Source organism: Onychomys torridus, chromosome 2, assembly GCF_903995425.1.
Source record: "Onychomys torridus chromosome 2, mOncTor1.1, whole genome shotgun sequence".
Lineage (NCBI taxonomy): Eukaryota > Metazoa > Chordata > Mammalia > Rodentia > Cricetidae > Onychomys > Onychomys torridus.
Genome location: NC_050444.1, coordinates 2,535,665 through 2,546,423, shown reverse-complemented (window position 1 = coordinate 2,546,423; position 10,759 = coordinate 2,535,665). Strand labels below are relative to the sequence as shown.

At 49.7% G+C, this 10,759-nt stretch overlaps 1 protein-coding gene across 1 annotated transcript; it reads right to left on the bottom strand.

The window, feature by feature from the left end:
* Nucleotides 1-1,391: 1,391 nt before the first annotated feature.
* Nucleotides 1,392-10,429, bottom strand: LOC118577403. Its single transcript, XM_036177548.1, is given in 6 exon segments — nt 1,392-1,493; nt 5,448-6,101; nt 6,103-8,553; nt 8,556-9,745; nt 9,748-9,763; nt 10,133-10,429. Coding segments are annotated over 6 exon segments (4,710 nt in total).
* Nucleotides 10,430-10,759: the final 330 nt, after the last annotated feature.

Below are 10,759 nucleotides of genomic sequence, written 5' to 3'. Positions count from 1 at the left end.
AGCCTGCCCACTGCCAGCATGGAAGTCAGACAGAAAAGGTTACACGTGGCTGACACAGAAGTGGGAAAGGAAAGAAAGGGTTTTGAGCTTTAGCAGAAAGCTTGGAGATGAAGCAACTCTATTTTCCCATTTGCTGGCTGAAGTACCTGCCACATTGTTATGCGGTCAGGTTTACTGGTACCACAAAGCTGTTAAGTGGCCAAATTTACCGGTACCTGTCACATCTGCCAATGTAAGTGGGTAGTATCCACCCTCTGTCCCATGGCTGTAGCTGAGTGAAAAACAAAAAATGAAAAAAAAAAAAAAAAAACTGGGATCAGACTTCAACTCAGGTGTCCAGAGAATGAAGTAAGACCTAAGATCAGCTCAAGTCCCCCCCTCACTGTGCTGCAGTTGTTCCACCTGGTAGACCCCAGATGACATTTTTGCTCCTTCTCATCAGGAGCAAAAATGTGTCTGCCATTGCCAGCACAGCCTGAGGACAACCCCCGGGATTGTCCATTGCAAACATATAGCTCAGATTTTAGCCATTAGAGCAACAGACTCACTGTGAAAAATTGTGGCGGTATCAGTAGTAGAAAGCTGTGCTTCTCATGGCTGGCCACCACACGAGGTGGCCAGCTGGAGGTGTGTGCTGGTTGGTGGAAGAATCAAAAGCCATGGTTACCTTCCTAGAGCTTTATTGAGAGAGGGAGAGAGAGAGATAGAGAGACTGCGTGGAATGAAGAGAGAAGGGGGAAGGGAGGAAGGGGGAGTGAAAGTTGGAGCCAGAGCAGGGCCTTTGGAAATGGCCGCTGCCGAGGAAGAAGAATCCGGAAGAGGATCTGAAGGAACAGATGCCCTAGGAGTAGGAGTGGGAACTGGAGGTCGGATAGGTGGAGGTTCATTAGCAGCATCTAGAGTCAGAGATTCTGGAGTCAGAGAATCTGCCGGTTTAGGCATAGTTAGGAGCACATGAGCAGGAGTGAAGGAACCCAGAAGAGAGAGTTTAGCACTGAGAAAGAAGAAAGCAATGATATAGAGCAACTCTTTCCATTTGCCTATTCGCTGGCCAAAATTAGATAACTCCCGTAAAATATTGGGATTTTTTTTTTGTTATTTTCTAAAGCATATTTGGGGCATCTCTCATTACAGAGATGGATAAGCTTAGGAATCTTTAAGTAAAGCTTCAAGAAGACAGCCTAAGGGAGAGGAAGGACTGATCAAGTTGGAAGCCTTATTTCCCATGTCTGCAGTGGAGAGGCAGAAAAATAAAAAAACAAACGTGATCCGGAGGCAAGACCCTGGGCATCCCCGAGGCTATGGACAGATCTTGGGCACAATCTGCTTCATCGCTCATCAGCTGAGAAGCAGTGACCCCGCTGTGTGAAGCAAGGATTCCCCAGGAATCCTTAATGTCCAACCTCCCTGTCGAGCGTGGAAAACTGTGCTGGCTTCACACAGCCCCAGGATGCACCCGACGGTGGTGGTCCTATTGCAAGAAATATCTCAAGCTGCAGACGTGGGACAGAGGGTGGAAATTTAGGCTTACGATAGGGCTGACCATAGTCACTGAAGACCGTGGTTGGGGGTGTCCCCCCCACCCCGTTTCAAGAATAACCAGTGAGGCACCAGATGCTCAACAGTCATACTCACAGATTCAGGAAACTGTTTAAGCTAGCAGAAAAGGGGAAAACTCACCAGTCAGAGGAGTGGTGTTGCATGCGGATTTGTGTGGCCAGGAGAATGGACAGTGGTCTGTCCCATACAGAGCAGAGTCCACAATCTGTGTGGAGCAGAGTCCCAGGTTCCTGGGTTTCCAGGTGCAGGGCACCTAGAAGCACCTGTTCTATCACAGCACCAATGTTAGTTATTTAATATTAGTTATTTTGGTGCTCTTACCCCACGAGGAACACGTCCCGAATATGACAAATCCACAGAAGAGCTGTTTATTATTATAGGATAGAAGAGATGTGACAGGCCTGTGTGAAACACACACGTGGACAGGAAGAGGAGAGAAGAGGAGAGACCTGTGCAAAATGGTGTCGGCTTTTTGAAGAGAGGGCCATGCATGCGTACAGGAATGCATGTGGCTACTCCATGCATGCATGTAGATTACATGGCCGTGTGAGTCACGTGAGATGTTTTAACCCGGAAATGGCTATTTTGAACCGGAAATAACTAGATGGTCCACCAGGCAAGCCCAACCATGTAGGCATGTTGTGACTTCCTATCATCCATGGCTTTGCATGGCTGTGTAAAGCAGGCGTAGCCATGTAATCTACGTGCATGCATGGAGTAGCCACGTGTGTTCCTGCATGCATGCGTGGCCCTCTCTTTAAAAAGCCGGCACCATTCTTGCACCTGTCTCATCTTTTCTTGTCCTCTTAATCACATGTGTTTCACACAGGCCTGTCACGTTTCTTTCTTCTCTCAATAAAAACTCTTCTGTGGTCTTGTCATGTTTGGGACATTTTCTCACAGGGTAAGAGCGCAGCCAAATAACTAACAACTTCTACCTCAGATATAAAATCTGAAAGTTTGTTTTTTCATTGTGTTCCACATTTTGTGCATATTTCTTTATATATTTAATATTTTCATATTTCTTGATTACTTAGATCCTCTACTCTACCTTCAAGTCATGATATTTTATCTTCTGGTTGATTCATGCATCTTGTAAGTTTCCTTGTTTTCTAGTTGAGTTATTCAGTTTTTCAACTCCATTTTCATTCCAGCTTGAGTCTTCTTCAATGTTTATATCTCTTATTTAAATTCTATTCTTGAGTCTTTTATTGCCTACATCATTTTCACCAGCCATATGTGTTTTCTTGGGCATTACTAAAGCATTTATTCCCCTTAAGTTTTTCTCCATTTCATTGAGCTGGTGTGTGTGTGTGTATCCTTTAAACTTCTTGGATTCTTTGATGAAGAATATAATTATACTTATAAATTCTGTGTCCTACAGTTCATTTGGTAATTTTTAAATTAATTTTAATATTAATATTGTTAGGGTCGGTGTCCAAAACAGAGAGCTTCACTCCGATATCGGGTCACAAAAGAAGCTCTATTAGCATGAGCTCATGGGACACCAGCACGAGAAGTAGCTGATGACCCCGAGTCTAAGGCTCACCAGGCCTTTTATGAGGTGGTTCCATCAGGGAAGGGGAGCTGGATCACCCAGAGTGCAGATATCTGGACACCAGATGTCTCTGCAGTCTTTCTCAGAGTCTGGGTGAGTAAACAAATTCTGAGCTTATCTAGCAAGGGGTTATTTGCAAGCATTCTTCTCAAGCAATTTATCTTGCAAGCACAATCGCAGGCAGTTATCCTGCAAGCATCCTGTTAGCACAGCATGATGGGCTAACTTTCTGGTATGGGGCGTGGGGGCAGAGTGCAGTATTTTCCACTGAATCTACAATTAGCAGAGCTAGTGGGGGGGTCTCCTTATTTCTCTTATAATGGTCTTTCATTCCCCCCTTTTCTTGTGCCGACCTTTAATCCTAACGGTCACTGCCAGATACCGGCTGGTATCGTTGTCTCAGGACCATCATCTTAACCCCATTTACCTGGGATCATACAAAAGCTGAGATTCGATTGAGGATACATGGTCCAATCATGAGGATAAGAATTAATACAACAAGTGGTCCTGTGAGGGCTGACAATAATGTAGTTAGCCATGGGGATTGATTATACCATCCCTCAAGCCAGCTTTGAGAGCCTCGTAAGTTCTTTTCTCTGGCATCTAATCTTTCTCTAAGTTTGGTCATCGATTCCCTTACTACACCTGTATGATCCATGTAGAAGCAACAGTTTTCCTTCAGGGCAGTGCACAGACCACCTTCCTTTAAGAACAGTAAGTCCAGTCCTCGTCTATTTTGCAGGACCACTTCCAATAGCGAAGTTAGAGACCTTTCTAAGGCAGTAACAGAGGTCTTGATTGCTCTCAGGTCTTGTTAGACTGCCGCTTCTAGGATCCCCAACTGCCTAGGGCCTTCAATTAATGCTGCTGCTCCGGTTCCTACCCCGGGTAGCACTCCTGCTCCTAGCAACACAGCTAGGGTGGCGCTCACAGGTTCTCTGGGGAACCTAGTCCTGCCCGCAAAATGCTCCTCCAACTCTTCAGCTGGGTAATAGACTAGCCTCGGGTAGATTCGGACAAGGACACAGAAGTCTCTAGACTGGTTGAAACTGGCAACTGAGACACATGGGGTGAGTCCTGTATTGCATGCCCAATATAGGCCAAGGGACAAGGAAGAGGGACCCATTTGTGGTTGTTATGTTCTCTGTGCGGGCGCAGAGGGGTCTCCCCGAGGTAGGGGTATGTCCTAGACAGGTTCCCAGGCCAGTTACTTCAGGTAAAGTTAACATATGCTTGGTCCCCCAATCACAGCTAGCCGAGGTGTTGTAAGTGAAACTTTCATTCATAGCCATCCCCTCATGATAAGGAGGGCTGAGCTGAAGGCAGATCCAGCAGGACTCAGTGAGATTGGGATAGGTTGAATTCAAAGCCTGATATCCTCCTTTGATTAAGTTTATAAGTCTTTCTCCTGTCCCTAGGCCTGGGGGAGTTGTTGGAGGGCCTGAAATGCTTTTCGGGGGTGAGGGGCGAATCTCAGGCTGATAGATTTTAGGCGTGGACCCCTTTTGGTCTGGAAGGACCGAGTTTGGTCCAATAGCCAGGCTATTATCCTTGTTTAGCCTTATCTTAAAGAGAAGCCCAAAATCATGTCTAGGAGCATAGAATCTCAAACCCCAAGTCCGACCTTTGTACCATTCAGCTAGAGATGTGGATTTTTTCCCTTCAGTAGTGCAGGTTATGTTTAGTACGTTACATAGGGAGGTTTTCCGGCATCCCGTGACGTGCTTACCCTTAGGTGCAAGGTCATCTGGGTGGCAAGGATGATGAACTGGATAAGGGCCCTGGCTGGTTCAGGATAAGTGATGTTCCATCCTACTTGGATCCAATCCCATGTAGAGCTAGGTTTCCAATATGTGGTTCGAGTGGTTTCGCATCCCCAAGCCTTACAGTACAGGGATTCTGGTCCCCCGCACCTATGAATCTCCCCTCTTTTTCTACCATCTTGGGGGCATACATAGAATGACAAATAATTGAGGAGGCATCTCCTCCAGGGGTGGCGCATCCCTGAGGCCTTCCATCATTCATTCTCCCTTCACTTGTTATGGGGAGTTCGCTACCGGGTTCCTTCCCCTGCAAGTCCCAGGTGTCTAGTCCAGCTGCTAACTGACAGATATCTGGCTGGAGTGTAGGCCACCAGGTTCCCAGCGGGTAGTCTGAGCTAGACACTGTCCACACCGTATCTCCCGTCCCAGATATCACTTGCCAAGTTTGTGGTTGTGGCCGGTGGGGCTTTGTCTGGCCAGCTTCTGCATCTAATGCAGAGCTTGAGGGGATGCTCAGTCCACTCCACAGTCCAGTCCAGATCAGCATCCAGGTCAGGGGTGGGGGCAGGTTTGAGATGGGAGCCATGAATCCAGGCAGCAATCCCGTCCACCTTGACTGCCGTCGGGGTGGTCAGCAGGACTTGGTATGGTCCCTTCCACCAGGGTTCCAAAGTCTGATGCTGGTGTCTGCGGATGTATACGAAGTCCCCCATGTGGAACTGATGGGCAGCGCTGTCCCCACCGGGTTGGTACACAGCAGACAGTTGCTTCCACAGTGTATGCTGGACAGATGCTAAGGCTTGCAGCCTGTCAGACAGAGGGGAAGGTATGATTTCTCCTTGCTGGATGGTTAGGTTCTTAACTGGGGGTGCACACCCAAAGAGCAGTTCAAAAGGGGTAAGACCCATGAAGGAAAGGGTATTTCTAGCTCTAAAGAGGGCATATGCTAGGAGCATCGTCCAATCTCTAGAGCCAGTCTCCATGGTCAATTTGGTTAAGGTCTCCTTAATAGTCCTGTTAGTTCTTTCTATCTGTCCTGAGCTCTGGGGTCTGTATGCACAATGCAGCTTCCAATCAATCCCCAGTATTTTTGCCAGTCCCTGACTTACCTGGGCCACGAACGCTGGGCCATTATCTGACCCAATTACCTGAGGCAGTCCAAATCTTGGGAAGATTTCTTCCAGGATTTTCTTAGCGACTATTGCTGCAGTCTCCTTTTTTGGTGGGGTAGGCTTCTACCCATCCTGTAAAGGTATCTACAAACACTAGCAGGTACTTTAGGCCATACTTAGCTGGCTTTACCTCGGTGAAGTCTACTTCCCAATGCTGGCCAGGGCGGGTTCCTCGTAGTCTTTTTCTGGGGGCCAGTTTCCCAGGATATGCATTTACCTGCTGGCAGGCCCGGCAAGCAGCTACCACCTTCTCTGCCATTTGTTTCTTCTCAGATGGGGAGAGAGTTTTATCTTCTGTAGTCAGCTGGATCAATTTTCTGCTGCCCAGATGGGTTAATTTGTGGATCCTTTCCAGAGTGTCTTTCAGAAGTTCCGGGGGTGGAGCCTCTTCAGGAGCTGGATCCTCCAGAGTCGAGGCGTGAATGGCCAGGCTCCTTGGATCCTGGAGGGCAGCCTCCTTTGCCTCTTGATCGGCCTTCCTGTTTCCCGCTGCCACTGGGGAGTCCCCTTTTTGGTGCCCAGGGCAATGTACGATGGCCAGCTCTCGGGGCAACATTACAGCCTCCAATAGGGCCTCAATTTCTTTTTTATTTTTTATTTCTTTTCCAGACGATGTTAGTAGCCCTCTCTCTTGATATATTGCCCCATGCACATGCGCTGTTGCGAACGCATACCGGCTGTCAGTATAGATTGTGGCCCGTTTCCCTGCAGCCATGGTGAAAGCTCAAGTGAGCGCGATCAATTCTGCTTTCTGGGCTGAAGTTCCTTCTGGGAGGCTACTAGACCAAATTACCCAATTTTTGTCCACTACGGCTGCTCCTGCTTTCCTCTGCCCCCTACTCAGGAAGCTGCTGCCATCTGTATACCAAATCAGATCAGAGTGGGCTAGAGGCTGGTCTGTTAGGTCCTTTTGGACCCCGGTCTCTTCAGCTAGGATGGCCTCACAGTTATGGACTAGTTCACTCTCACCCTCTTCCGGGGAAATTGGGAGGAGGGTGGCCGGATTCAAAAGGGACAGGGGCCCAAATGTGATGCGGTCTTGGTCTAGTAGCGTTGTCTGGTAATAGGTGGCCTGGGCATTGCTCAGCCATCGTTCGGGTGGCTGGCGAACAATGTTCTCCAGCGCATGGGGAGCAATGATGGTCAGGTGCTGCCCCAGAGTCAATTTGTCCGCGTCTCTCACCAGAGTAGCCGCTGCTGCCACTGCCCGAAGGCAAGTGGGCCACCCTATAGCCACTGGGTCGAGTTGTTTGGATAAGTAGGTGACGGGCCTTTTCCAGGGTCCAAGAGCTTGCGCTAGTACACCAACCACCACCCCCTTTTTCTCGTGGAGGTACAGGGTGAAGGGCTTACTCACATCAGGAAGGGCGAGGGCAGGTGCTGACAGGAGTGCCTTCTTCAGCTTCTCGAACGCTATCTGGTGTTCCTTTTGCCAGACAAAGGGGTTCTTTTCCTTGAGCAAGGGGGAGAACGGCTCAGTTATGGCGGCGAATCCTGGGATCCATAGGCGACAGAACCCTGCCGCACCTAGGAACTCCCGCAGTTGACGGCGATCCGATGGGGCCGGGATGTTGGCCACCATTTTCTTTCCGGTGTCCATCAGCCATCTTTTCCCCCCTTCAAGAGAGTAGCAAAGAAAGGTGACTCGGTTCTGGCAAATTTGTGCCTTCTTGGCGTATGCTCTATATCCCAATTTTGTCAAGGTACCCAGCAGTTTCTCTGTCCCCCGCCTACAGGCATCTCGGTTGTCAGTTGCCAGTAGGAGGTCATCAACGTATTGGAGGAGAGTGACCTCGGGGGTTGTCTCTCAGAACTCTCGGAGGTCCCAATGCAGGGCCTCATCGAAGATGGTTGGAGAGTTCTTGAATCCCTGCGGAAGCCTGGTCCAAGTTCACTGCCCTGTTCTCCCTTTCTCGGGGTCTGAACATTCAAAGGCAAAAAGTTTCTGAGAGTCCGGGTGAAGGGGCAGGCAGAAGAAAGCATCCTTCAGGTCTAAAACTGTGTACCAATTTCGTTCTGGGGGCAGCGTACTTAGAAGGTTGTAGGGGTTAGGCACTGTGGGGTGTATGTCCATTACTTGAGTGTTTACTTCCCGTAGGTCTTGGACGGGTCTATAATCATTAGTTCCCAGCTTCTTTACCGGCAGGAGCGGAGTATTCCAATCCGATTGGCATGGTCTTAGTATGACAAGTTCTAGGAATCGTTCTATGTGGGGTTTAATGCCCTCTCTGGCCTCTCGGCTGAGGGGGTATTGTCTTACCTGAGCCGGAACTGCTGTGGGTTTTAAGGTGACCACAACCGGTGGCTGTTCTACTGCCAGTCCAGGTCCCCCTGTCTCTGCCCAAACCTCTGGGAACCTGCGGATCCATTCTTCATTTCCCAGTCCTGTGGGGACCATGGTCAGTTGGGCCGCGGGAATGGTGGTCCCATACAGTCGATATTCCTCTGCTGCTGGGAGTTCTAGAGTGAGGAGGCGGAGGCCCCGACCATGGGATGGGCAAACTTTAATTCAGGTCCTTGGGCGGTGAAAGTTATTTGGGCTCCTAATTTTGTCAGGAGATCCCTCCCCAGGAGAGGTGCGGGACAGTCAGGGAGGACCAGAAAAGAATGTTGCACAGTACCTTTCCCCAAGTTGACTGTTCTCTGAGTGGTCCAGGGTCTCTCTCTACTCCAGCTGGCCCTTTGGACTAGAGACTTGCGGGAAGATAGTGGCCCGAGTGGTTGTTGTATTGCTGAAAAGACTGCCCCCGTATCTACTTCGAGTGGGGTCCCCTCCACTTCAAAGGTTACCCAGAGCTTGGGGAGGGGTTCCAAACTCTGACTTCCTCAGTCCTCAAGGGCCAAGACGGACCGGCCTCGTCCTCTTTGTTTTTTGGGGCACTCTCAGGCCCAATGACCCTCTTCCTTGCAGTATGCACATTGGTTAGGCTTTAAAGGCAGGCAACCTCCTTTGCCTGGAGGCCCTGAGTTGTCTTTCACTGCCACTGCCAGGATCCGTGATAAATTTCGATTTTGCCACTTCTCTCTTTGTCTTTCCTTTTCTTCTCTCTCTTTTTCTAACCTAGCTTCTTTTTCCTCTGCAGTTTCTCTTTTATAATAAACCTTTTCTGCTTCCTTGACTAAATCCCTCAAACTCAGTCCCTGCAAACCATCTAATCTCTGTAACTTGCATCTTATGTCTGCAGCTGACTGTCCTATAAAGGCCATCGCTACCGCCCCCTTCTGTTCTTCAGACTGTGGATCGAAAGGCGTATACCTCCTGTATGCTTCCATGAGCCTCTCAAGGAAGGCAGAGGGGGTTTTGTCAGGCCCTTGGAGAACCTCACCTACCTTAACCAAATTAGTGGGCCTTCTGGCCGCTGCACGGAGACCCGCCATTAGAGTCTGGTGATAGAGGGACAGATGCTCCCTACCTTCCGGGGTATTTGGGTGCCAGGTTGGTCGTCTTAATGGGAAGCGCTCATCAATCAGGGTGGGGAGTTGAGTCGGTCGCCCATCTGGCCCGGGGACTAGTTTCCTGGCTTCCAGGAGAATGCGCTCTCTCTCTTCCATAGTGAAGAGGATCCCCAGGAGCTGCTGGCAATCGTCCCAAGTAGGTTGGTGGGAATACATGATGGAATCTAAGAGACCTGTTAATCTGGAGGGGTCCTCAGAAAATGGAGGGTTATTATTTTTCCAGTTATACAAATCAGAGAGGAAAAGGGCCAGTATTGGAGAGCGGGCATGTCACCCCCGGCCCCATCATCGACCGTTCCCCCAATGGGGCGCAAAGGCAGTGTGATAGCTGGGGGTGCCTCATCCGTGGGCCTTGCTCTCCTCTGGCAGGTTCCCTGTGCTGGACCCGACGGAGAGACCAAGACAGACTCAGGCCCAGTCTCTGCCGGAGGTTGTGGTGTGGGCCGATAGGGAGGCGGTCGTGGTGGTGGTGGGAAGTCTAAGGCAAATGAAATGAGGTCATTCTGAGATTCAGGTAAGGGGGGTTGAGGAGGGGATGGAGTCAGTAATGGAGTCGATTGGGAAGGTTTTGTTGTGAGAATCGGAGCAGAAGTGAGTGAAGATGCTATAGGAGCAGTCAGGAAGGGTCGGACCCACTTAGGAGGATCAGTCACCAGATCCTCCCATACCCAAATGTAGGCCTGCTGGTCCGGGTGTCCATGCGAACCTGGAATGAAAATCTTTTGTTTGACTGCCTTAATTATATTAAGATCAAAAGTACCATCTACTGGCCACCCGACTCTGAAGGTGGGCCATTCAGACAAACAGAAAGTCTGCCACTTTCCCTTCCTCACCCGAACTGCCAGGTCCGACGCGAGGTCTGTCACTGCCAACCAATGAGAGAGGGTTAGGGACAAAGGGGTGGAGGAAGACTGTCCCATTCCAAACAAGTAGAAACAGACACAGAAGGACACAAAAATCGAGATACAACACACAAACAAGACAAGCCGGCAAAATGGTAGGGAAAATGAAACCAAAAGATTGTCTATTGGCCTGGGCCGTCTGAAAAATCTCCTAGATAAAAGGGAATCAGACGGGGGCCCCTGTCTCAGGGTCCCCATACTCCAGAGCGTCCTCCAGAGCTGCAGCCTGTGGGTTCAGGACACATCTGTCCCCCACCGTCCAAGGGTCCTCACGGGCCACTTGAATAGCTGCTTCCCCGCTGACTCATGACTCACCACCGTCCTTACCAATCTTGGTGGGACCTCCAA